This window comes from Excalfactoria chinensis, chromosome 13 (assembly GCF_039878825.1).
Source record: "Excalfactoria chinensis isolate bCotChi1 chromosome 13, bCotChi1.hap2, whole genome shotgun sequence".
NCBI classification, from domain to species: Eukaryota; Metazoa; Chordata; class Aves; order Galliformes; family Phasianidae; genus Excalfactoria; species Excalfactoria chinensis.
In genome coordinates, this window is record NC_092837.1 from 3,255,513 (window position 1) to 3,283,162 (window position 27,650).

The 27,650-nt window shown below is 40.7% G+C and overlaps 1 protein-coding gene across 2 annotated transcripts; it reads left to right on the forward strand.

Annotated features, from left to right (window-relative positions):
- The first annotated feature begins 9 nt into the window (after window positions 1-9).
- SMAD5 (SMAD family member 5) lies at window positions 10-27,373 on the forward strand. 2 transcript variants are annotated; one of them, XM_072348293.1, is made up of 7 exons: window positions 10-131; window positions 16,190-16,806; window positions 17,604-17,855; window positions 18,533-18,652; window positions 19,268-19,489; window positions 21,957-22,213; window positions 23,326-27,373. In XM_072348293.1, the coding sequence occupies exons 2-7, from the start codon at window positions 16,404-16,406 to the stop codon at window positions 23,467-23,469; spliced, it is 1,398 nt and encodes a 465-aa protein (XP_072204394.1). In that variant the 5' UTR covers window positions 10-131; window positions 16,190-16,403; the 3' UTR covers window positions 23,470-27,373. The 2 variants fall into 2 exon arrangements, with proteins under 2 accessions (XP_072204394.1, XP_072204395.1); XM_072348294.1 differs by lacking the exon at window positions 10-131 and adding an exon at window positions 7,086-7,237.
- The last annotated feature ends 277 nt before the right edge of the window (window positions 27,374-27,650 follow it).

The following is a 27,650-nucleotide window of genomic DNA, read 5'->3' on the forward strand; positions in this document are numbered from 1 at the left end:
CGGGCAGCTCCGCCCCTCGCCCCGCAGTCGTCAGGATGAGAGGAAAAAAGGGAGAGAAACAGCGACCGCCTGGGAGGCAGCTGGTCCGAAAGTAAAGGGGCAGAACATGGAGCGGCACTAATGTTCTGAAGGTAAAAAGCCACGTTCGTTTGCTCGTTTCCCCTCCCCACCCCCGATCCTGCTGCTCGCTCCGCACAGCTGTGGGGCACGTTTGCAGCAGAGATGGCGTCACTTTTGTAAAAGTTCGCAGATTTTACTGATTTGGGGCTTTGTGAGGAGTTGTCCTCTTTGTTTTTCTTTCTTTCTCTATTTATTTTTGAAGAGGGGCTGTCCTATTTGCAGTGCAGCTGGGCGAGGTGGCCGAGATCTAAATATAAGCCTGCGAAGACATGTCCCGAGATAGCGACGCCGATAGCAGAGGCTATTGTTAACTTTTGGGATTCCGATTAAATCCTGACACGTTAAATGTTGATTTAATGTGCACGGAGATGGGGAATTCTCGTTAACAACGCTAATGGAGTCAGAACAGGGAGAAAGGTTTTTCTCCTGCCCACCTCCCAAACCTACATGGGGACTTCCCAGTCTAACTCGGGGTCTGTGTGCTGGAGCTCGGGCTGCTGTATGAACGTTAAAGGACAAAACGTTTCAGCTTTGTTTTAGGAGTTGTATTTCAGTTGGTTAAGCAAAGTGGAGCATTTATTTTTCCGTTTCTGCAGCTCAATCCAAACATAACATTCCAAAGGATAAAATCTGTTACAAAATAAAACCTACTGAGGGACAGCTGAAGTTACATTCACGGTCTAAAAATGATCTGAAAGCGCCTCAAGAATCCTAAATATCATTCCCAAGATGCGGTGAATTGTAATTTGGGTTGTGAACTATTTTAGGGACTGTGCCTTAAATGGGCCCTATCTGTGCTGTTGGGGCATAAAGTCAATGAACTTTTCCTTGACAGTGTGAAACATGGAGGTGTTTCCATCATAACCACAAGGCCGGCTTGTTTCAGATAAATAGAACATTGAAAATGTCATCTTCAAATGTTGATTTCTTTCCCTGTGTTTACTTCCCAAATGTGTGCCATAGGGCAGTGGAGAGTGGAAATCCCATCAGAGGTAAAATACTGAATGAAAAACAGCATTTGGCTGTTGTTATGAGAAGCTGCTCAGTGACCACCTCGTCTTACTGGCTTCTCCCTTGCATTTGAATATCTGTTCTTAAAGTGGAGATATCTTTTGAGTGAGCAGAAGCAAATAACTTACGACGTGCTGTTCAAAACTGCACCGTGCTGTGACCCAAAGCACTTTTATTTTATGCTAGGCATTATTCTGGTTGTATATGCAGATGTGGATACTATAGAGGAAAGTGTTAAACCCAAATCTTGGGTGGGAAAAAAGAAGTGTCCCGCAGTGTGCCACGAAATTTAAATAGAACTCAGCTCTAAAGGCCTGGCATGGCATAACTCGAGGGCTTTTTTTTCTGTAAAAATGCTGCCAGAAGGAGAAAGTCAGGTCCTGTCAGCTGCTCCATGGGAAAGCTTTAGCGCTCTGTATTGCCATAGCTAATTGGTGTTGTGCAATCCTCGGGTGATAAAGTGCTGTTAGAAAGTTGTCTTATGAGTAATTAAGTTTAGGTCTAGCTGTTATAAAACACAGTGTCCTCTTGGCTGGCCCTAAGCCGAAAGTACCTGCATGATGACCAGAGAGATTTTAGCTATAGGTATTGTTCTGGCATATGCAGTAGGAGGTATTATCTTTACTGTCATAGATTCAATTATTGTAACAGATCCCTTCTATTTCCGGTTGCTCCTTTTTCCTTCCCTTTTACTTTATTAAAAGGACATGCTGTACCTTCCTTCATTTTAAAATACTGATCTCACTCATAAGGAAAAGTTGGGGGCATTTTTGTTTTTTTAATCTCTGAGAGAGTTTCTGTTTATAGTATTCAGGCTTCTCCATAGAGTGGGTGTAACCAGGAGAAGAATTTGGTCCATAACGCGAGCTAAATTTTCAGTGCTTCTACTATTTAGAGCTCTGCTGTGTTAAAAATAGCTTCCCTGTGGTTTTGGCCATGGAGCCACAAATACAAGTTTTCAGCGCAGAGTTATTGTGGATGTTGGTCCCAACCCTCACTACAAGAAATGGAATTCCAGCTCATGACTGTGTCAACAGATGGCTGTGCTGAATGTGAACTTGCATGTTTGATGTCTTCGCTGTCCCAAAGACAGAATTTGTCCCACTCGAATGCCAGTCCCTTTCAGAAGGGAGCAATCTCAGAAGGCAGAGCTTGGCCTTGGGAGTGAATTAAAAACAGTTTTATTCATGTCTGATATCGAGCACAGTCGACATGGAAGAAAGCTCAGTGATCATATAATATTGCATCTTCCCCACTGTCTCCAGGTTGTTGCAGGCAGCTTGCAGGATGTGGAGGCTGCCGTTTCTCTGAGTTCAGCAGTGAGGTTTCAGGCTCCATAAGGTGTTCTTTTATTGTGAGGTTATGTTCTGGAAATGGTTTAACATCACAGGTTTGGAAGAATGGAAGTGATAGTACTGTGTGTCTGTTTACTCTTGAGGTAATGGTGAGTGGAAGCTAGGAGATAGTCTGGAAAAGCAGCAGCACTGGAAGAATATTGAAAGGAATTATGCCATTTTAAATTATTTTATTGATTGTTTCTTCTGTGGGAACGGTGTGTAACTTTGTGTTAATCAGCTGCGACGTTTTTTCCATCCCTCTGTAAAGGCTTCCGCGTCCCATTCCAAGAAGCAGGTTGAACTTAGCAGTACTTTGCCCTGACCAAACACTGTGCACAGGTTTCAGTCATAGAGGGTTCATGCTCTGACAGGGACTTTGCAGCAGATCTCAGGGCTGTCAGGCAAAGCTTTCTCTTCTTTATTACTTCTTAGGCATCTTACTCTTCCTGCAGTGTCCTTTTGCCCTTCTTAGGACTTTGACTTTTTGTGTCAGGTTTATAAGTTGAATGGTGTGTTCAGTTTTGAACCTTTAGCTGCCTCTCAGATCTGTCATCTCAAATACCACCTCTAAGGTATATTCACATTTTTATTCTGTAGAGTGTAACAAGACAACATTGATTTGAGTTGACAAAACCTTTACACAGTGTCTTTGTTTCAAACACCTTAGAGATGTAGCAGTACTCAGTTGCCTGTTTGATCTCATTTATCCTTTCAGTCTAGTTAAGAAAAATTGGCAGCCTTAAGCCTGCTTGGGAGTGTATCTTTGGCTTACCTTCCCTCCCTGATCTACAATTCCATGTTCATGTCTTATACCTATAGCTTCAGGAAACAAGAATAATCCTTCTCTCTCCTCTGTATTGCTTTGTGAGTCGAGTAATGTAAGATTTCCAGAAGTGTGGCTGTAACAATAACAGGGAACTGAATGGCTGTGAGCCAGCTAGCGTAACTTCGCAGCAGCCCACATCACCAAAGGCTTAAACACTTCTAATAAACAAACACTTCTAATATATTTCATCCAGACACTAAGCATTATTTTTTTTCCTTTTCAATTAGATTTAACTTTCTTATGTGTGATGTGATGTACACAACACTTGTACTGCCTTCTTGTTGTGAGGCAGCCACTTACCATCACCGTGCTGGCAATGGGCATGCTGTATGTTGGGAGGTGGTTTAAGAGGGCCAAATGGCCAGAGTGAATGTTATGTTCCTTTCCACTAGCTCTGCTTAAACATAACGCTCTTTTTCTGCCTCAGAAATATACATAAAGGTATGCACAGTATGTTAGCCCTTCCTTAGCCTTTCCCACCCTGAAAGTTTTCAAACAGGGATGGCGTGTTCCTCTCCTCACCGCCAAGTAAATAAATAAGATGCCTGTTGAGCTTCATGGTTGCTTTTCAGCCATGCAAGGCCTGATACGAAGCGATGGCAATTTTTCAGTTGATTAGTTTGTACTTTGATCAGACTGTAAGGTTATAGCCAGCTCCAATATAAACGTGTACAGCAGCTCGGGTTTTATGAGAAGACAGTTTTCTGTCCTCACTGCCATTAGGCTGTGTGCAAAGGAACGTGAGACGGGTAGTTGTGCTTCAGTTGAATTTACAAGGCCAGTGGAAATGTATAAAGATGTGTGCAGTTGTCTCCGAGGAATATGAGCGCACAATTAAATTGTTGAGGTAATAAGAAGGTTAGCTGTTTATTTTTTCCTTAGATGATCAGAGTTGCATGTCTGTGCTTTGAAGGTTCCAGGTTTGCCAGTGCTGAAAGAGGATTGCTGGATTCATGAGTTATGAAATCCATGAGTTTCCTGAATTCATGAAGTCACATGATTTCTGGAAACTGCGTTCAGGATGCCTTGATTCTGCTTGCTGCAAGCCTTTTATTGAGCTTTATGTTACTGGAGTACACCTACTGAAGCATGGCAGATTTAAGTGGTGAAAACCATGTGTATAGTAAACAGAGGTGTAAGTGGTGTTAATTTTCCCGTCACCTTGAGGATGTACAGTCTGGGATCACTAGATGGTAAATGTAGTTTATCCTTTACACTGCCCCAGCGACTAGAAGGAGTCAGTAATCTGTGACAAAATGACAAAGAGGAGGAAAGCTGTTTTGCAGCTGGTAGATTATACAGACATTTTTGGACTAGGATAATAATAAATACATTGTGCTTAAGAGCCAAGTGCATTCAGAGGAGTGGTGTGTTGCAGACAGACGTGCCTAACTTGCCAATAGTTTTAAACTGAGGACTTTGCACAACTTAGTTTTAGAAAACTTGCCGTTTTCTCTGTCCTGTCCCATATGCCTGCATGCACACCTGCAGTGTTCTCGGTCATTAGAATTCTTAGTACCTCTGCATGAGGAAGCACATCAGAGCCATGTAGCCTTGCTTGACAACTTACAACTGTTTTGTAACTTCTTTTAATAAGAGAACATTTTGTTTTGTAGAGACACGACGGCTGGCACATGAACAACACCTAAAATGCCTGCTGCCAATTTGTTGTTTGTTACTTGGTTTATTAATTAAGTTACACAAAAGATTTGGAAAAAGACCAACAGTTGTTTTTTGTTTCTTTTTTGTCCCATATTTTGGACTGCCTAGCCAGAGGAGAACAATTGCTGGTGCAGAGATGCATAGGAGTCCCCAAAGGAGGTTAGCTCTGTTCTTTCACTAAATCAGACTGGAGCCATACACCTTCACTGCTGTCATAAAATTCAGTAGAGATATCCTGTTGGTCTATTCATTGAACTCTGTATAGATCTGCTCAGAGTACACCAGCGCTATAAACTTCTGTTGGCTTTAAAAACAATCAAAAGCCACACGGTTTTGAGCCAGAAAATAATTTCCTCAAAGTGAAAAGACGTTTGGAATTAAAACTTCAGTTTGGCTTCACTGGATTCTTTTCCCATTTCTACAACCTTTACCTTCCTTTTCTTGTTTTTGTTTGTTTTTTTCCTTTGGTTACACAAATAAAGCATAGGGTTTCATGTGGTTTCTTGATGGCTTAATTATGTAACATATAAAATGTAACGTATAGATACAATCATTTTTCATTTGCCTGTTTCTAATATTATTATTTTTATCAAAACAGGCGTTTTTTAATACCGAGATTCGGTTTGCATGCCAGGTACAACGGATAGAACAGATTTTTAATGGCTGGAAGTTGGTGTGGTTACATGTCCTGCAAGAGATAAAAATGTGTATAGAAATGATGGTTTGGCCCAGTATATCCTTCCTATGGGATATTTTTGCCAGAGGAAGTAACTTTTCTCTAGAAACTTGTGTAGTGGATCAGGCTGGGATTCAGCTGAGCTCAGCAATTGTCTGGCAAGACCTCCGGTCAGCCTCCTGTAAGGCACCTTTGGATTATGAACTTGCTAGTGGTCTTCCTGTAGAAAGTTTCCTCTTAAGATCATTTTGTGGGCTAAAGTGTGAAATACTTTGCTCTGTTTGTGCATCTTCTTTTTACCCACGCAGAGATAAGCTTTTCGATGCCATCAGTTTGGGCCTTGGCAGCACACTGCAGTGAGCAGTTCCACCTGCAGCGCATAACACATCAGTGCCTCTCATGTATCCCTGCCAGTCTGTCCTTATGCATGGGCTTATGTCCTTATGTCCATGGCTTTTGCATGAAAAACTCATTTTTGTATTATTGATTTCAATGAAAATATGCACGTTCTATAGATCTAACTGGAATCAAGGGTTTTGGTGTTCCTGTTGCGGGGAATGCCAAAAATGGAAAGGCTTGAGTCACAGTGTGGAACCAACTTCCACAGTGTGGAAGAGTAACAGAGACTCTTGTATCCATCAGTTCACATAGTTGAAAATGGCACGAGATGAACAGTTAGCTGGCAGTGTGCTTGGTCAAGGTCAGGCATTGTTGTGGCTCGCAGGAGGTGTTGGCCAAGCAGCTCTGTGCCATGAGCTGCTCTGGCGTTCAGCAAGGAGCTGGGAGGAAGCAGCAGTCATTTCCACAGCATGCAGCAGGGGCTGCGAGATTTAAGTTGGGGTTTGTCTGTGTGCACGTACAGACCTTTGTGGAGCCGTTCCTAAACAGGTTTTCCTGGATCTTTAAGCTGTATCGATGATGATGAGATCCAGCTACCTGTAAGGACCTTAGCTGTACCTCAGCACCACACATAAAGCTCAGGGACGCAGAACACCCCACAGCATTCAGGCCAAGGCCGGTGCCTGGCCCTGGGGCACAGATGGGCTGGCTCCCATCCCGCAGTGTGAGCCGTGCAGGCCGGGTGCACGCAGCCTCGCTCGGCCCTCTGTAGGCCTCAGCACCGCATTCCTCTCCAAAGGGTTCGTGTGGGGCAGCATGGCGCTCGAGGAAGACTTTTTGTTCCTCCATCTTGAGGTAAACTGGGACAACCAAACGTGAACGTTTCTTTGTAGGATTTTTTTTTAATTATTATTTTGTTTTACTCAGTAGCTACCGGGAACGAATCCCACCGGGCCCTTCCGCCTCTCCCCCCTCAGCGCTCCCGCCCCGGCCCTTCCCGCCGCGTCCGCTTCCTCCCGTCCGCCGCGCGGGGCGGCATCGCGCATGCGCCACGCTCCTCATCCCGCCCGCGCCGTCCCCCCGCCCCGTCTCCCCCCGCCCTTCGCGCACATCCGGGTCCCGGCGCTGGCCCCGCCGGCGCCGCCGCGCCGCTGTCCCCTCCGCGGGCGCCGCATAAAGTTTTGTTGAGAGCGGCCGGCCGAGGCCCAGCCGCCGCCTCCAGCTTTAACGGACGGAGGCCGTGGAGGCCGCCTCGCTCCGCCTCGGGTGGGTCGGGGCGCCCTGAGGGCAGCCCGGGGGGGGGGTGGTGGTGCGGTGGCGGCGCGGCCGGGCTTGTGGTGAGGCGGGGGAGAAGCCGCGGGCCCGCTGAGAAACTTTCTTCCTCTTTCCGTTCCCTCCGGCGGGCGGTGGGGCCTTCCCGGGAGCGCGGGGCCGCTGAGGGGATCGCGCTCGGCGCTGACAGCGGGGGGGCGGCCGGGCCGGGTTGGGGGCGGGCGGGGGGGAAGAGGGGGCAGCCCCGCTCTGTGCCCGCTGCAGCGCTCCGTGCGCCTGACTGGAGAAACGCGCTGCTGCAATGCTAATGAGACGCTGGGCCTTTTTCTTTGCTTTCTTTCTTTTTTTTTTTTAATCTACGAGGAACTCTGCTTTTAAGGCCCGATCAAACGAACGCGTGGAGTGATAAATCCGAAGTGCTTCACTTTGGTAAAGAGGCACTTTTTTGCAGGCGCTTTCTTGCAGCACGCTCGTCCAGCCCAACGTTCGTCCTGTACTGACAGCTGCTTGGCAACAGATGGATGGAGAGGGGCAAGTTTTGTTTTCTGGGGACTGTAAAGTTAATAGGAGGAAACATGGTCTTGTGGTTAAAGCACAAGACCGGGAATCAAGTGATCGGTGTCCTCTTAATGCAGTTTCTGATAGGAGTTTGAGCAAATCCAATGAGCCTCAAGAAAATGAGAAGAACGGATTTCCCCGAGGCCCAGTGATAGCTGTTGAATCTCTTGGTGGAATCTGTGGGTTTATAGGTGGTATTCAGTGAATGATGGGAGTGCTCCGCTGTGACAAAACGTTTGGGGAATAACTGTCAGGGTAAGCGTTAGGCTGTAATTTTTGTGTTGGGAAATGAGATTGTCAGCTTGTGATGGCTTTAGATGGAAATCTCTTGCTGGTTTTCGTTCCTTTATTAATTTCAGGTAATTTATCTGCCGTGTGTGTGGCTTTAAAACGGTGAGAAATGAAACTGTGTTGTGTGCTGCTCCTCTGAGTTACGGGAGTTCTGCACAGTGTCCTTCCAATATGCTGGGGAATTAGAGAGTCTGATTGAAGAGGAAGGATAGAATGGTACAGACGTTTCACAGTCACGTGCCCATGCTCTTCAGAAGCTGTAATACTTTATGAAGTTGGCAGCTGTTGGTACTGGAAGTTAATAGAAGAAGCAAATAACTTAATTGAAGATGTTTCATAATTAGCGTGTGTTGTAACTTTTGAGTGCTCTGTCTGTGTAGGGTGTTGCTGAATTTAATGTCTTAATCCCTGCTGTTTGATAGTGGTTTACTCTTACATCTGATATTTAAATTATGTTCCCTTGGCCTTGAAATTGCTGGTGAGTGCTTAGTGGCACTTACTGTTGAAAACAAAATCACAGCAGATCTTGTTCTTGCTGGGGTCTGTGTCCCCAAACCTTTATTTTCCTCCAAAATAGGGAGAAAATACACTTGAGGGAGGAACGTTTGTGTTGTTTTGTTCTCTTTTTCCAAGAGAGAAGCCCAGGAAGTGCCCAAGATGGGCAGTTGAGGGGGGGGTGAGAAATATAAAAAGAGGATGAGTGGCTTCCTTTGCATTTCTCCCTCTCTTGATCACAAATGGTCACAGCAAAAGGGTGCAGTGCAATTATGCTGCATGCAGCTGCAGTGGGTGCTTTTTGTTGGAGGTTTGGAGTTTTAACCTGTGATGAACTTAAAGAATTGTAGCTTTTGGCCCTCTGCTTCTCGGTTCTTGTTATGAATTCAAATTCTTCATCCTGTAGCTTGAGCGGATAATCTCTTTAGGAAAGTTTTCAGGATGGTGCAACATTATCTGAGCTGGAAGAAATTCCATCTCTCAAGATAGCGTGCTAATGCACTATTAAGTGTAGTTTATATTCCTGTAGTTTGTCTAATGGCCTTTGAAAATTATGCTGCCATCTGTAATGTTCCAGAGGACACTTTTAATTTCAGTAGGATGTTCTCTGTATTCTGTTTATGGCCCTCTAGAGAAAACTCTTCAGCATCCTTTGTTGCCTTCGCCATCCTGTGTACCTGCAGCCATGCTGCTGTGGCAATACAAGTCCGTATTCCTTCCTTTGCTGCAACTTAAATGCTTTGTGTTGATTCAAACATGTTTATTTTAATGTCTTTGCTAGAATTTGTTAGAATTAGTTTGAATTCGTTTTTTTCTTGAGAGGTCTTGAGACAGTTATTTATAGTAGCTGGTTTCTTTTGTTGAAGTAAGCAGAGCAGAATAAAAGATATGCTCAGAATAAAAGATATTTATTCTCACGTTAGCTGAGCACACTTGAGGTGTTTCATGGCTAACACTGATAAACAACTCATTCCAAACAAGTCGAACAGTAGTTTTAGCACTTTTGCAGTTATCATTAGTCACAGCGCAAGTTCCTGTGCTGCTTTCTGGAAGCCTTTTTGTCAGTGCTCCTGTGACCACGTAGAAAAGTTTGGCTGGCACTTCAGTGTGCTTGACCAGTGTGGGTTGGCAAGGTGCAGGACGCCGGCTGCCAAGTCTGTATCCCTGCTGACCTACCACCAAGGTTGCGCCTGCCAGGACTGTCATCCTTGACAGAGGATCTTTGTCAGAATTGCTGCTACTGATCCACCAACTATGAGGTAGTGTCTCTGAATTCTGGGTCAGTGGATGTCACAAACTGACAAATTTAGAATACTTCGCCATTCATTCATTCTGTGCAAGGGGGGGGGGGGGGGGGAGAGAAAGCTTGCTGAATTACTATTGTCAGTGTTCCCTCCAAATCCTGTAGCTTTTGTAAACTTGTCACAGTCTTAATGCAGTTCACTTGGAGTGGGAGTGTATACACACACACACACGTACAGCTTTATTTTTTCCCATCTTTTAAAGCTGTATGAAAGTCTGTGCTTTCAGGTTGCACTTTTTGTTGGCAATTCACTTATCTGCGGCAGTGTTCAGGATTTTATTCTTTAATGAAGATCTTTATATGAGTAGCTGAGTTTTTGTAAAGCTTTGTTCAGCGTGTTAATTTTTTCATGTAATTTAGGACATTTGGAAAGCTTAAATATGTCAATTCCCTCCCCCCCCCCCCCCCTTTTTTTTTTTCCAGATGGAATTCTGAGTCCATTTTAAACACTGTTTGCCTGGTTTTGTCTACCAATAGAAGCATAGGGTTTTGTTTTCACGTGTAGTGCAATTTAGTTGTGTCCTTGTATGTGAATTGAATTGAGAAAGGGATGCCAGCTTGCAGTTATCTGCTGTGCTTACAGTAGATCCTGAATAACCTTAAAAATATGAGGCAGTGTGAGGGCTGACTTTCAGAAGTGCTTCCTATAATAGATGATGACATTTTTCAGCATGACACTTCTGTTGGAAAACGCCAATTAGCTGAAACAGGAGCGGGAGAGAGCAAATGTTTCTGGTGAAATACTTAGAAGAGGGATTTGGGTTCTCGGATTGAATCTGTAGCTTCTGAGAACTACAGAGTCGTGTAAGTAGAGCAGTTTCAGACACCAGGCCCATGTAAGCATATGAATTTTCAGTTCTAAATGAATGTGTTAAGAAGTAGGTACTAACTTTTTTCAGGCTTGGGAAGGCTGTTCTTTTTTCCCTTCCTCTGACTCCCCCACTGTGTATCAGTCTTAAACTATTTTTGCTGTGGTGCAAAATGAGTTTCCAACTTTCAGTTCTTTGGTCATATTTTCTCCTGTGGTTTCCTTGTCATCATTGGGAAATTGAGGTGCCTTTGAAATGCAGTGGGGTTCTTGTGAGCTCTTTGTGATTGAACCTCTTTTGTAATACAGATCATTATCACTTGTTCTAATTTTTTTGCCAGTTAGTTATAAGAAGACTCCTAAGAAAAACCCAAATCATCACCTTTGTTATCTGAGCTGTATGGCTTTTATGATATCAGTTCTGCTGCACACAGTGCATTCATTACTTGCATCTTGGGCTTGGCCTCACCATTTTTGTCTCTTTAAAGAGTGCCAGTTAAATACTTCTCAGCTGACAAGAGTTACATGCTTCATCTTTTTTTCTAAGCTGTGCTAGATGATGTACAGATGTGGAAATGAAAAGCACTGTGTGAAAAAGCCATGTCTGATGTTGTTATTTTTTTTGCTCGTTTGGGGAGCCAGTCACAGTTAATAACATTTTTGAAGATACCAGACAATTCTTTTTTGTTCTTGTTTACATATATTGTTAGTTAGAATATATTGCCTTACAAGGCATGTTTAAAGCAAAGAAGTCTTGTGCTAGTATAAAAGCAGAAATGTTTTAGTCAACCGAGTGTCCCTTTAGGTATACAAGTCCAGTTCTGGTGGAAATACCACAAGTTCCTTGTTAGTATCCTCCATAAAATCTCTTTGTCTTTCCCTTACCCCAGGGGGAGGAGGGGAGATGAATTAAACAAATCGTTGATAATATTCTTAATGAGTGAGATGTCACGTAGGGTAATTGAAGGAAAATATCTTGTGTTCCAAAGCTGTGGTGATGGTTGGGAATTATTGCCCAAGTTCTTAAGTGTGACCTGAGGATTAATTTTAACCTTAATATGCAGGAAAAAAAAATACCGAGTTAACATTTATTCTGTGTTTGTCCTCGAGAGAAGACTAATGATTGCCATTGTGTATAAAAGGAAAAGAAGGATCCGACAGAAACCAGGTGAAATGTACCAAGTTGTGCTTCTAGAGAGCTTTAAAAATGTTCTGATGGCTGCATATGTTGTAACAAGCTGTGATGCGCTGTAATTGAGTTTTTTGTGCTTTCTCTGTGAGCATGTGGAGTGTTAGTATGTGTATGGAGTTGAAGTACTGAAGCATATCAAATTTGAAGGGGTAATTGGTTCGGCACAAAAACTGACTGCAAAGCAGTTTGAACTGGCAAGTCTGAAGCAATTCTAATAAACTACCAATTGTGGGGCTGGTTAGAAGGACTGGTTTGTTTACGTTATGAAATGGAGTCTCCAGGCAGTTTCTAATCATGAGCAGTGAAGTTCAGGTTTCAGACTGAGTATGATGCTACAGGAAGCTTTCTTAATTTGCAAACAAGTAAATTAGGCAGGAAAAGAATAACATTTGTGCATTTGAAATGCACGCTTAGCGTTGACAGTAGGAAAGGAGGATAAAGTAATTGCTAACCAATTTATACTTCTTATAGGGTGATGGAGTACTTGATTAATAGTACTTAACATTTAGATCTTGCAGCTGGGAAATTTTGTGTTTGGAACAGGAGGCAGGAGGCTAAGAGATGTTCAGAAATACCAGCATTAACCACCAGTTGTGCTGCTAACGAGCTTTGTAGTTAGTTGGCTTGATGAGATATTAAAGGATTCACCCAACTAGTTCCCTTCCATTTGCTCTGCTCTGTAGTAGGAAGTACAAATAATGTCTGCCCCAAAGCTTTGCTTGGATGCAGCCCTTGCTTCCTTTTGTTTTCATCCTTTAAAAGCCCCCTCGTGTCATCTCATGCAACACATCACTCTGCAACATGGTTTTCAACCGAGATTCTCTTGCACATCGGTTAAAATGTTATTCAGTAAAAGAAGGTAATGTGTCCTAGGCCTTCTGCCTCTTAAGGAAATTAAGAAAGCTTTTCTTTTGCCCCCTGGGGAAGTTAATGCCTGCTGATTCTAGAGGTACAACAGGGTGAGCAATTTATGTGACACTATGAATGGAAATGTCACTCTTTAAAGCATATTTTTCTGCTCTTGTATCTTATTGTGTTGTGCTGCAATCACAGCTGGTAATGCATGTCTGAAAGCCTGGAAGAAGTTGGTTTTAAGTGTAGATTATCTGGTGAAGCTGTTCCTTGTAAGTGTCAGGATTATATAGAAACCTGTCAGTCATTAGGTGCTGAGATTACATGACAAGGAGATGTTCTAAATGTGCGTTGTTCACTTCATGTAGAAATTTTAAAAGCCCTGAAGAGTTGCAGATTCTACATGAAAATGTTTGATTCCTGTGCATAAATGCCCAAACTCATGCTCTGTGACCTTAAATGGCTCCAAAGAAAGAAGGACTTTTAATGTCGACAAATAATTTATCAGTCTTTTTAATACTATTCTGGTATTTTTTAATGAAAAAGCTGTAACTTTTCAGTGTGTTTCGTTCCAAAACAAACTTCTCAAAGGTCTATGATGAGATGCATTCTGTGTTGTTTATGCTTCTGGAAGCCTGTCAGTAGTTTGCTGCTGGGTTTCTTTCTCCCCACACTGCTCTAGAGCAGGTAAAAATGCACTTCAGCAGAAGAGTCTGGAAAGCAGTGTGGGTGGCTGGCGTGGATTTGCTGCAACGGTTCGTATCATTTGCAGCTTCAGCACTGTCATTTTTCAGTAGTTGTATGTAAAATCTTTTGTTCTTTTGGTGAGGTTGGAAGATTTGCCCAAATGGATTGCAGTGTTTTGGGAATCCTTGTGTTGCTGGGTTTCTGCTTTTGGTGATAGGGATTCTGACTAACGTAAAGTTTTGAGAAGAGATTTTTTTCTTTAATTACTGTTTATAGAGACAAAGGCATTTCTTAAAATTCTCTTGACTTGCCCTACAAATACCAGTTACTGTAGAGAATTCCTTTAGTAGAGCTGTTCCAGCTTTCCTTGCTCCCAGTTAGCTTGTTTATTCTAAGAGTATATTTGTGCGTAAATGATGTTGAAATGATATACAACCAGTAAAATTTCATTCCTTGTTATTGCATGTACTGTTAGGTTTAAAATGCTAAAAGAAAGAAAACTACATGTGATCACAGAACGTGGGGCAGTTGTAATGGAATAGATGAGTTGCAAGGGCTGAGAGGCATTTATTGAAATCTTTTTTGAGCTTGACTTGACTGCAGGATTTTCTAGTGCATGTTCTGCCTCCGTGCTTGCAATTCTTTGAAAGCATAGTTAGAAAACAGAAGTTTTTAATTGTCATCTCGTTGGCCTAAGATTCTAGGTGGGTTCATTTCCTTTGTAGGGGTGTGAGCAGCTGAAATCTTACAGCTATTGAATGTACCCAAGGCTTGGAAGTAAGTTAATTGTGACTATGAGCAGCTTTTACTTTTTAGAGCGCTAAACTTTTATCCACAGTAAAAGAATAAATTTAGTCTGGTTTTGACCAGGTTTATCTCCCTTTATCTATTTCCTGTTACTCTGAAGGGTGAAAAGGTTTTCATGTGCAGCTGTCCTAGTCTACCTTGGAGATTTGCCATGTCCTTATTTCTTCTCTAAGCTGGTGAAACATAACTGTTTTTTTCCTTTCATTTTTGCAGTACCCTCTTCTAAGGACCTGGTGAGGTAGTGGGAGGCATCAGACTTCTTCTCTTTGTTTGGATTGTATTTGTTGTTATCTTCCATTTATTTCTCTATTACTGAAAAGCTAAAGGATCAAAAAAGTACTGGTGGGGTTGAGCTATGAGTGAAATAGGTGCACTTTTTTTTTTTCTTCCTGTAAAAAGTTGGTTATAAAATGTTAAACCTGTACTCTTCATCACAGCTGAGTGTCTTTAGGTCTAGTTCCCCACTTCCCTCGCTTTCTGTGGCATAGAATCTAGAATGCTTGTATGTGGGACAGTATAAATGCTTTGTCTAGGGGTGTGTGCTGCATCTTTTATTGGAGCTGCTTACTATGTAGTTTAGTGTGGGCTTGAGCTCTTGTGTCAGTGCAATACCAAAGTACAGTAAGTGGCTAGGAAAGTCATTTTGTTCTTACTAATTTTGTTAAGGTATCCATCCTTGTCTTTAAGTGTGGTTTTAAATATCTAAAGGCTTGGAAAAGGATTATCAGAAACTTTATCAAAGATACCCTTGATTAAATGTAGGAATCTAAGGGAACCCGAACAAAGGTTCACAGGCCTTCATGTTACCCCTTTTTCACTTATGTGCACATTTGGTGTTTCAGAGTACGTTAGGTGTTTTAATGCACCGCAGTTTATCAAAAGTTGAGAGACAATGTTGTTTGGCAGTCTCTGTAGCAAGAAAGGAAGCATCTTTTGTTATTGACATCCTTTCTCTTAGCTCTGCTCTTGCTTTTTGCCAGCTGCTCATTGTCTATACTTGCTTATTTAGTATTCACAAGAGATTTTACAAGTTCTTATCAGTTCTTTGCCACAGGACATCATTTCCTCTTGTCATCATTACTCCTTGATTTGGGAGGGGGGATGGTGTGTGTGGTGTGTGAAGGATTTACAGGAGAGCCGGTGAGTGGCAAAAACGCCATTCATGAGTCTGCTTGGGGTGCACAGCCTTGTTTTGCTCCTTCTCTCCTTTCTGAGGCAGTTCATAGCAGAGGTCGCTTGCTCTGCTGTGCTCCCCCCTGCTCTTTTCTGGGGAAAGGAAAACAATCTCTTTTTTTTGCCAAAGGCTAAAAATATCCAGTGCTTCAAATATTCTTCTTAGAAGATATAAGGAAGTGCAGCATAAAAATAGCCGTAGCTGAAGAGATTGGCCACATTTCTGAATGGCTCATAAGGGATTGTTTCGGGGGGTTTTATGCTCTTTAAAAATGATGGAATCCCTAATTTGAGCTCAAGTATTTGAGCTGTAGCGCTTTCTCCTTTTCAGAAATAAAGATCTATTTGTGAGGCTGATTACTTCTCTGAAGCAATGTCTGTGGAACCTGCTGCTTCCACCACATCTTCTGCTTGTTTCTGATAGCAGCTTTCTGTCTTCTGGTGAAGCACTGTGACAGGGATATAAGACAAATCTTAAAGCATATTTCCCAGGTTTGTTTCCAGCTCCTTGCAGAGTTTCCTTTTAAAGAAGCGTTTGGACGGTGATGTTGGCAGGAATCATGCTGTCCCTTTGATCCTCTGAATGTCTCTTTTCTCACCTATTACAGATGAATGGGATCTCTGGTAATGTTTTCCTATATTCAGCTTTAGACAGAGATTCTAGTAGGTTGGGGGTGTGTTACAACAACTAGAATTGAAATTAGCATTCATATTATATTTTTTTCTCTGCCTTATTAATTACTTGTTTACTAATTGCTTGTTTACTCATTTTTTTGATAGAGCTAAATCAGAAGAATTGATTGTTATTTTTGATGGCAAGACTTCGTCACTGGCGTCTGTATGTTTATTTGTCAGCGTCCAAGAAATAATACAGCTCATCAGTGGCAATAACTGCTTTTGATATACACTGACATTTATTTGAAAACAAGAATTAACAAAAAACACAAAAAACAACCAGGCAAAACCCAACAAATCCTTTGAAGACGTGTGTCAAATGACGTCAATGGCCAGTTTGTTCTCCTTTACTAGCCCAGCTGTAAAGCGTCTGTTGGGCTGGAAACAAGGAGATGAAGAGGAAAAATGGGCAGAAAAAGCTGTTGATGCTTTGGTAAAAAAGTTGAAAAAGAAAAAAGGTGCTATGGAAGAACTGGAGAAAGCTTTGAGCAGCCCAGGACAGCCCAGCAAGTGTGTTACTATCCCTCGTTCTTTAGATGGACGACTTCAGGTTTCTCACAGAAAAGGCCTTCCCCATGTAATTTACTGTCGTGTCTGGCGTTGGCCTGATCTACAAAGCCATCATGAGCTGAAGCCATTGGATATTTGTGAATTTCCTTTTGGATCTAAACAGAAGGAAGTCTGCATCAATCCTTACCACTATAAGAGGGTGGAGAGCCCAGGTATGTTTGAGCGTGGCTATCTAAAAACATAATAAAATCTGCAGGAGTCATGTGTTCTTTACGTCCGTACTATACAGATAACTGAACTTGGTGTATAAGGAAGTATACTGTGTGTATAATGGAAGTATAATGTATTCAAAAGTGAGGTTTTTTTTTCTTTTGAGGCTATGGTGAGTCGTTGTTCATTCTATACCAGCTGTTTTTCCTTATGGTAAAACATGGCTTTCCCACAGATCTCTGAAGACTGCTACCTGCCAAGTTAGTGGCAAAGTCCTCATTTGCAATAAAGAAGGAAGGCAGTAATCAAAAGTCTCTCCGTCTCTGTTGCAACTGACTGTTGTCTGCGAGTGCTGTAGTGCAGCACTTGAATTCCAGACTTTAGTACTCCTGAATTTAAAGGTTAAAATCCCAACTTAGCAATACTTATGCATTGTGTTTTATTGTCTTTGTTGAGAAGTTCTAGGTATAACTGTATAGTTTGACTAGTAATATTGACTGAATTTCTATCTGTGCTGCTTTTGTCATACACAGAGTGGATTTTACACTTCTAAACCAGTAGTTGTGCACTGCATACAAACTGTTTTTTTTCTTATTTAAAAAGTTGCTTTCAATTGCATGAAATATAAATATTTCTGCTCTGTTTGTCTGCAAGACTAAGGTGTTAGTCCTTCATAAAGTGTAACTTAAAGTAAAGGAGAAAGAGGGGTTGCTGTTATGACAGATGAATCCTTTCCTTCATGCACGCTGGTATTGACATTTTTTTTAATCTGTTCTTGTGTTGTTGTTTTTTTTCCCAGTTCTACCTCCAGTGTTAGTGCCTAGACATAGTGAATTCAACCCACAGCACAGTCTACTAGTTCAGTTCAGGAACCTAAGCCACAACGAACCACATATGCCACATAATGCGACATTTCCAGATTCCTTCCAGCAGCCCAACAGCACTCCATTTTCCATTTCACCAAACAGTCCCTATCCACCTTCTCCAGCCAGCAGCACTTACCCGAGCTCCCCAGCTAGCTCTGGACCATCTAGTCCCTTTCAGCTACCTGGTAAGTACAACCTGAATGTGAACTTAATGAGAGATTTTATTGCAGTACTTAGCTGCTGTGATGGTTACGATAAATTGCTTTGTTTGCATTATAAGGAATTTTAATCCTAGTTTTGTTGCTGGCCAGAGTTAATTGTTATTTTATCTTTCCAAACATTCTTTGTTGTGTGTACTGTAGTAGTAAGTTATTTTGCACAGTTTCATTGTAAGATAGTTGATGTGTGCTTTAGAAGAACATCTAGCAATGAAAGAAAGCAGATGGAACAGTCAAAGCAGAAAGTTTATTAATATCCTTCTCTTGAGAATACCTAAATATAGTATTTAACTGAAATAAAAAATAATTCTCGATAGGAGAAACTTAGCTACTTTGAAAGTAATGGTGGGTGGGAACTGACTGGAAAGGGCAAAGGAAAGAAGGCCTTGAATCTGCCTTGTTATTGCTGTGATTTATAAAGCTGCGAAGGTAGAGGATTAAAGAATTCATTTTTCCAGGAGCTTTGTTAGTGTCAATTCTACGTGGTATCCCTCCTCTTATTGTGTGCAGGTTCCTGCAGACCAAGTGTTTTAACATCTCTTTTTGAAGGCTGTTTTAATGTGCTTACAAGTCAGCTGTAAACTGAAGAAATTATAGCCTACGTTGTTGAGGTTTATTCAGTCTTTTTTTTTTTTTGTATATAGCTGATACTCCACCTCCTGCATATATGCCCCCTGATGATCAAATGGGGCAGGATAATTCTCAGTCTATGGACACAAGCAATACAATGATCCCTCAAATCATGCCAAATATATCTACCAGAGGTAAGTTGTATACAGTGATGCAGAAATAACCTTGTTTGGCTTCTTAGTACTCATAACCAAACTGTATGCATAACCTCAACTGGTGCATTAAATCTGTGCTGATAAATTGAAGTAGTCCAAGAAAAAAATGGATTTGTAGCAGCAAGAACTAAGAAGCAAAAGTTGCCATGCTCATCTGCTTCTTGCTTTTAAAGCCTCACATGTGCAGTGTGGCTTACTATAAGTTGAACTTTTTCATCTGCTGCTACTTTTACCTGCTGTCAGAGTTGTATATGCACAAGAGCTCTGAAGATTGAGTCCCAGAATACCAGTAATAAAAAAAATATGGAAAATGTGGACAGGAGAATCACTCATCACCTGATATCACAGTCATCTGAACCTTTCGTGTAGGGTTTTTTGCTTCATATCAACCTTAAAACAGGAAAACAAAATCAGTGGCCCAGCTGAAATGTATGAAAGTAAGTTAAAATCATTAAGATTCTAGTCAAGACTTGCTCTTGCCTATCGTAAATATCGACTAAGTAGTTACTTAATGGTATTTGGAAATATTTACAGTTTTAGATGTAATATGCTAAATTTTCTATAAACCGGCATTTCCATTTTGCTTATTTTCAGATGTTCAGCCTGTTGCCTATGAAGAGCCCAAACACTGGTGTTCGATTGTGTATTACGAATTAAACAATCGTGTTGGAGAGGCCTTTCATGCATCTTCTACAAGTGTCTTAGTCGATGGGTTTACAGATCCCTCCAATAATAAAAACAGGTTCTGCCTAGGTTTGCTCTCAAACGTTAATCGCAATTCAACAATTGAGAACACTAGACGACACATTGGGAAAGGTGAAGTTCAATTCTGTTTTGTACAGTTACAGAGTTAATCCTTATTTTTACTGTTATGCTTTTATTTACGAGTAGTCATTTTATTGTAGGGTAGCGCAGAGGTATTGAAATACTTTGTGATTTATCTCCCTCTCTAATATCTGAAGATAATCTGTTTTATGTGAATTGATTCTAATCAACCTAGGAGTCGCATGTGTTTTTTTAGCAGTAATGTAAATATGATTACTTTCTTACAAACTGTTGCTGTAGGGGCTTTTTTGTTTCGGTCACTGATATTCCATAGGTAGAAAGTTTTATTTCAGCACCAACAAACACACAGGACTTCTGTAATTCTGTATCTTCTGCTTAAATCAAATACTTTGTGCTGCTCTAGAGTGTATCGAAGCGGTGGTTTTTTGTTCGTGGAGTGTACTCCACTGCTGTCTGCAGTATGTTAATATCGTGCATAAGTTGGCAGTGAGACTTTGAAGTGCTAATGTAAAACTGCAAGGGCTCATTTGTCTGAGTGAATCCATGGGTGTGTTTGTGTGTGGGAGGGATTCCTGGAGCCAGCAGGTTATGCAGGATCTTCTAGTTTTCCCGTAATGTTTGGCTGATAGTACATGAGATGCACAGTGTTCATCTTTGATGGAATGTGCTTGAATTATCTTAAAATGTACTACTCCTTTTCTGAGTACCTCCTTTTTCATTAATAACTAGCAAAGTCCTTGAGAAGAAAACCTGCTTTCTCTTGCATGTATGAGGCCTTTTTTAGCACATAAAATCATTTGTTACAGTTGAGCATCTGTTTTGATGCTACTGACTGATACTGCTGAACTTCAAGGCTTGTAATGTCTCTTATAAGGCTTTTAGTTTGAAATTACTATGAACATGGCAAAAAATTGCATTTGGTCTGGAGACCACCAAACACATACTAGTATTTGTTAGAATATTAATATATATGCAGTTCTGCTGTCTGAGAAAAGGTAATGGTATCAAGTGAGAACAGCAGGCTTGGGAGGTGGATGGAATTAGGGGAAAGTCTGTGTGTGGTTTGAGTTACTGCTGTGGATGGTAGCAGCAGAGAAGCCTTACATATCCACTAGAGAAGATCATACATCTAAATTAGATCCAAATTGGTGTGGAGTAGTATTGATCACAAGTAAATCTGGAGCTTTAAAATGTCTGTGTGTTTAGTGCTAGCTATTAAACTAAAATTTTTTTACAATAGCAGTTCAGTTAATAGCAGTTCAGTTACAATACAGTTAAGATTATTTTGGTATACAGTATTATTTGTTTATGGCTTTTGTTTGGAAAATCTTGTGGTTTTTTGCTTCTTTAGAGCTACCTACTTCTGATTTCTCAGCCTTTTCTGCAGAAGTATTGCACTGCAGGAATAAATGACTTCCATTTGTGCACTGGATTATTTTTGAGTTATCGGTGTTCTTAGACTGCTATATGTATCTTGCTTCTTTTTAGCTCCCTCAGTAGGCTTTTACCCAAAAGAATTTAGCAGCAGGTGGTAGTTGTCCTTGTCTCGTGAAATAAACAGGGTTATGTAGTGAAAATGTGTCGTGCACACTCCAGATTTTCTGCCAGCTGCTCATAGTAGGTCAAGCCAAGGGTTCCTCTATGTGAACTTCATCCCACCTTAGTCCCAAGTGGATCTAGCAATGCTCACGACATTGTTACTGTCTGAAAGATCAACTGGTATCTGTTGACTTGCTAGAGCCTCGTATGGCAAACAATGGAACAGCCAGCAGGGCATCTCAGTAAGCTTACCAACGTGAGCCATATCCCAGGTGTATGACTGCAGTAGGTGGGAGAAAGGGAGGTCTGGCAGAAAGAGAGCAGGAATCTCAACTGAAGTATCAGTGAGAACCTGTGTTTGAGCACTGAAGGGATCAGTCAGTGGCTTTTAAATGCACTGAATAAGGCACAGTGCTCTAGCATGCTCTTCATAACAGAGAGGGGGGGGAACCATTTATATGTATAGCTGAATGCAGGCAGTTGGGATAACTCTAGGGTCTCCCTTGATTTTTAAGGTCTGTAAAAGCTGATATTTGTTAAGTTGTCCAGATAGTTGGACTCGCATCTCTTTTTGCTGGATAAAATGTGCTTAAAAAAAAAAGAGCCAGGCAGTTCACATCTGTGTCTATCCCTGCTCCTGAGAATTTCATTGGAATTCCCATAGGCGGAAGTTACCACTTTATAAAACTGCAGTTTTAAAATCTGTTTAAGTTCTCTAGGAAACTGGCTTGGAATAACTGTCGATGGAAGCAGTTTCGTTGCGTTGCTTTTTTTCCCCTCCTTTTTAATTGACAAGAGAAGGACATCTAGTGGTTGATGTGTAATGAAGCTTGTTGTATTTTGAAATGAGAACTGATGTTATCCTGCAGACATAAGACTGTTGGGACAAAACAGCATTTTTGGAGGAACAAAAAAGTAATGTTTTTCTCAAACTTTCTTTTCAAACTTTGTTTTCAAGGAGTTCATCTCTACTATGTTGGCGGGGAAGTCTATGCTGAGTGTTTAAGTGACAGCAGCATATTTGTACAGAGCAGGAACTGCAACTACCACCACGGCTTTCATCCAACAACTGTATGCAAGATTCCTAGTGGATGCAGCCTGAAAATCTTTAACAATCAGGAATTTGCTCAGCTTTTAGCTCAGTCTGTCAACCATGGATTTGAAGCAGTGTATGAGCTCACCAAGATGTGCACGATTCGGATGAGTTTTGTAAAGGTAAACAAATTATTTTGGGAGGCACTTAAACTTATTGTGGATTTGAGTAGTCAGCAAACAGTACCAGTGTAAAAAAGGTGTTTTGACCTCATGTAAGTCTTTCCAATTTTAAATATATCGGAAAGGTTAATGAGGGAAAGGGAAATTGAAGTGAGAAAAGCACAGCTTGTCTTGTTAAGTGTTGGCTGTATTTACCTCACTATCTGGGACATGATTTTAATCATTGTAGTTACCATAAAATGACTAAGGGAGGTCTGGACTTGTGCATTAAATTTGAATGAGAAAAGCTCACTAACTACACAACCTGTACAAAAAGCAATGTGGGTAAAAAGGAGCAGAAGTGACTGCAGAACAGATGTTCAAACTTCACAAACTTAAAAAAAAAAAATAAAAAAGATGCATAACTGTATTTTTAACATGGAGAAAATACGCGGTTTAACAGGGCAGTTTGGCATTACAGGTTTATTCTCACTGTGGCGTTTCTTTAAAATTGGCTGCCAGTTTCACATTTAGCTTAAAGTTCAGGCTTTTTTGTCTCTCTTTTTTTTTCATCTTGTCCAAAGAGAAAGCTTGATATGAAGTGTTCAGAGTTAAAATGAAGTGTGCTAGGAAGCCTTTGTACCACAGATATAAATAGACTTGTTGACATCAGTACAAATTGCTAGATCTTGCCTCAGGGTGCCCCAGCTGTTAAATACTGAGTATACAATGAGGTGCTTTTCTGAAATTGCTGAAATTTTATCTTGCTAATTGTGATAAATACTGTTCGGATGGAGAGCGTGGAGGAAAGAGAGCAGGAGGAAGAAGCAGAAAAGAACTGTAGCTAAAATGAGGAACCACTTTAGGGTCAACAGCCAGCTTTCCAAAGGAACTTGGGTAGTCATGCCAGGCCTCTATCAGGAAAGACTTGATTGAGGCTTCTGAGTGCAGCCTCCCTGCCACTCCCTTCTGACCTGCTGATTTTTGTTTTCTGAAGATGATAAGAATTGGTAGATTTTGAGTTAACTTTAGATAAATTTCTTAGATTACTTTCTACTACTTGCTAGCACTGTTATTTCTAAATACAAGCATATTCTCAACTTGATTGATAATGTGGTGTTCATTTTTTCTAGGGGTGGGGAGCTGAATATCACCGACAAGATGTCACGAGCACCCCGTGCTGGATAGAAATTCATCTTCATGGGCCCCTCCAGTGGCTGGATAAAGTACTTACACAAATGGGTTCTCCTCTTAATCCCATTTCATCTGTTTCATAGTGCTGAAATTCCATCTTCAGCCTTATTTTTAGTGAACTTATTCTAATTCTAGAGAAACTTCCAGCGTGGATACTGTGAGCTATATGGAGAATGGATCTTGTGGTTTTACTTTGTATTTCTTTTTTAAATCCCTTTGTGACCAATTCCATTGTGTATAGCTGAGCAGTTTTACATTTCAATTTGTTCTTGTGATGCTTAAGCGACAGTTGAGCCCTAAGGGAAAAAAAATATATCTATCTATTGGAGAAATTCAGAACACTTTTCCCCTTCTTGGAGTAGAACTTAAACAGGCATATGTCTTAACTGGAAATTATTTCTTGTCCTGTAGGGACAAGAATGATGAAGACTGACGTCAGAAAATAAATACATATCATAGTTTGTTTTTTTTAATGTTTATAAAAACGTTTGAACATGTGCAGCTCCAGCTTGCAAGCTGTATTTTTAGTGTAGTTGCTTAACAAATTAAGTTTGACATCTGTCATAAAGAAAATTAGGCTTTATTATGGCTAATTTGCCTAATTGAACAATGTGACTTTTTTAAAATGTACACATGAAATATACTTTTTACAAATATCAGAGTGGTGTAAAAACACTTTGTTGGAAAATGCTGTCATAAACACATTGTATATGAATGCAGAATAGCAGTTCTTAGTCTTTTCCCACTTCAGTTTTGTACTATTACTTTTAACCACCATTTTAAATAGTAACCGATACAAGGTAAACATCTTGCACGTTTCTGGAGTAGTAATTTTTGTTTTTCTTTGTCTTACACTCATGCCATTTGGATGTGGTTGCCAAGGCCTATTTCTTTTTAGGTACCCTTCTCTATTTTAACATAAACACTAGTATTTGTAAATGGCCGCGCCTTGCTACTTTTTCGAAGGAGTAAGTTTTTTTTTTATTCTCTTTTTGGTGTTTTAGCTGTTTATTTTGCCTGTCTGGAATTGATCTGTGTTAAGCCTTTTAATCTCTCAGTAGACATTATGCAGTATTAGTGATTACACTGTATTTAATTCACTTTCAGTATGAGTTTGAGTCTCTTTGAAGACTGCGAGTGGCTTAGCAACTTAGTAAATGAATGCAGAAGCTCTTACTTCCAGATCACTTAATTTAGTACAGGCCTGTTGTTAATGACCAAAAGCAATCACTTATTTTGTAGACTACATGAAACAGTGATTTTTGAGCCTGTTCTTAGCAACAGGTGTTCGGTCAGAATACCTATAATTGGCAGCTTTATGGAAATCAAGGACTGCATTAAAATGAAATTTATCTTTCTGTAAGGAATTATGTTGCCTCTGCTGTTGTATCACTCGAACACTGTACTAAACACTAAAAGAAATCAGCTAAGTAACATATGCATAGTTTTCCCCTTTAAAAAAAGAAATAATGGTAAAGATTGTAGGAACATTCTAAGTGAATTAGAAGCGAATTATACAAAATCCATTTGCATGCAGAAAAAGACCTAGTATGTTTTTTTTCCCTGATTCCTCCTTTTTCCTGAACACCTTTTCAGGACGGGGTGCAGTGTCCAGGGGAGAGACTGAAAACTCTAAAATGCAAACACTTATTGCAAGATGTGTTGCAGTTAACGACTGCAATCCTGAGACATTGATTGCTTACACAAGTTCTTTTGTCTTCTATTGAATGACAGTTTCTGCTCAAATGTGGAAATCGTGCGTTATATGGTACCTAAGTAAGAGATCATCTTAAAGGAAAAGAAATTGTTTACGTGTCATTAAAATGTTTCTTATGAAATGCCTTAAAGGAATAAAGATAAACTGTAACACTTCTGCAGAACCCTCATGTTCTCTTGTACAGGAATTCCTATATTGCTTGGTAATTTTGTTGTTGTTTCTTATTTTGTTGTTCTTGTTGGGTTTTTCTTTTTTAAAGCAGTTTCTACAGTGTGTTAAAGCGAATGTGCATCTTCAGGAGAAGGAGAAAAGCAATATTTGCCACTCGCTTTTGGGGTCTTCTCTTTCATTCTTCAAGATGAATAAGTTTCATTCACTGACTGAATAAGATGCAAAGTCATTTGGCCACAGGATCAGGCTTCCCGTTTTCTTCTCCCCAGGCCCGACTTCTGTCAAGTTGCTGAATATGTATATTTGACACTACAGATATTTTTCTTGATGAGCTTTTTAAAATGAATGTCTTGGCACAGTGGATCAAAGAAAGATCTCAGTTGTAGGTACAAGCTTCTGCTTTATCCAAAACGTTTTTCACCCGGCTCCACCTCCATTCACTTGTTTGGATGCGGCTGACTAAACGACTGAAGAATGGGTGCTGGAAGTGGGTGTTTGCCAGTCAGAGCTGCTGTATTGTGGTTAGATTGGCTGCCCATGCAGTGAACCATAATTTCTACAGTACTCTCTAGCTTAACCCACTTCTGATGCTGTCATTAAGTATTAAAGTACCCTGGCATTTCTGTGCTTGTGTGCATATTCTTGATCTGTAATACATGCAGTGCTGAGGTTATCCTTGTGGCTGCTGATTTAGCCAGGACAGGCTTGCAGGAGCAAACCAAGTAAATGATTTGTCTACGCTCTGCTTTTCTGTTCTTTTTAAGTAGGACTTATTTTTGAGAGCTTCTTGGCTGCTGTGCCTACTGGTTCCTGGTGTTTCTAATCGCGTTTGGTTTATCTGTGCTGACGATAGAAAGGTGCACGGATAGGTTGGATGAGAACTGTTTGACACTAATTATGTTTTAAGTGTAGTCATAAAGAGGTTGCTGCTTCTGTCGCAGCATACTTGTGTGTAAGTCACTTTATCTAGATGGAGGGATGGAGAAATGAAATCAGGCGGTAGTGTGATAGTGGAAGATGAAGCATTATATATAGCCCAGCTTAGACGGAGTGTTGCTCTTCAGCAAAAACTGTTTTGGCTTTTATAAGTGTAAGTATTTTCTTCTTTTAAGGCCTATTCCTACTTACAATCAAACACAGCACTAATTAACAGCTTTGACAATACCAGCAAGGAGCTTGGAACAGGCATACACTGTAGTTCTTTCTGGGTTTGCTTTTATAGTCACTAAGATAAGATCTGATCTTGGATATTCCTCCTTTGGTGGGCATCAGTCTTGCTGGCAGTCAGTCCAGCACCTTGTGGAAGCATTACATTCATTTAATTGTGTTACACATTAAATGGTTACTCATGAAGGGCTGACGTGGGTTTATCGTATCTATAGGACCAAAATAAAACTTCTGGTATAGCTGACTGATGAGAGACAATTAACAAAACATCCCATTAACCAAAACGGTGACACAAAGGCCTACATGTTGATTCTGTGTAGAACTGTTTAAAATACTGGAATTCTTCTATTTTTTTTTGCATGGCTTTCCCTCCCCCCTTCTTCTCCCCTCAGAATTACAGTGTGAAAGTTATCAGATCTCAGGCAGATACTCTTACAGTGTATGTCTAGATGGACATTGAAATGTGTCAAGCTTTTCCTTTAGTTTGGAATGCTTGGGGCTTTTTTTTTTTGTTGTGTATTGTTTAAGGTACCCAAAGTAAGAACTAGTGATGGACTTAAACAACAAAACAGCTTCTGAACGTTTGACTCCAAAAGACCGATGTGACTTTTGTTTTTTGTGCTTGTGAAGTTGCTGTTTAGGAGGGAAACCCGTTTTGAATTCGAATCAATAGACCGAACCATCAGATTACAGCATCGACTTGCTTCATTGTGCTGCTCCATAAGCCTGCTTCTGTGTTTGTTGCAAGCATAACCTTTATGCTTTTGTTTACATTGTAGGAAACACAGTTCTAGCAATGAGGTTTTTCATTTAACTCTAAACATCTTTTTATTTTGTTAATTTTACAGTTACTAGTTTTTTGCTATGTTATGTTTTTAAAGATCTATATATATATTTTTTGCATTCTGCTGCTCGTATTTCAATAAACAGACAAAAAAAAAAAACCAACAAAACCCAAAACAAAACAAAGCCAACAGATTTTATTTCCTGATTTCCTTCATCTCTACCTCAGTACGTGTTGAAATACTTCTTTGCAGGCGTCGATTTATGTTGAGTTCATGTAGCTCGGGTAGTTTTTTTTCCTTCAGATGTGCAGTTGATGGTTACATCTCTGAGTAGCTGGCTGAAATAACCCCTGGGATTGTGCTTTGTTTTGGTGGGGGGAGGGAAATAGTATTTTGTTTTAAATACAGAAAAGCTTTGGGCAAA

Coding starts and splice junctions, on each gene's coding strand:
- SMAD5 (XM_072348293.1), top strand. CDS start 16,404: ATGACGTCAATGGCCAGTTTGTTCTCCTTTACTAGCCCAGCTGTAAAG. Junction 19,490..21,956: donor TAGACGACACATTGGGAAAG/GTGAAGTTCAAT, acceptor TTTGTTTTCAAG/GAGTTCATCTCTACTATGTT. Junction 22,214..23,325: donor TTCGGATGAGTTTTGTAAAG/GTAAACAAATTA, acceptor CATTTTTTCTAG/GGGTGGGGAGCTGAATATCA.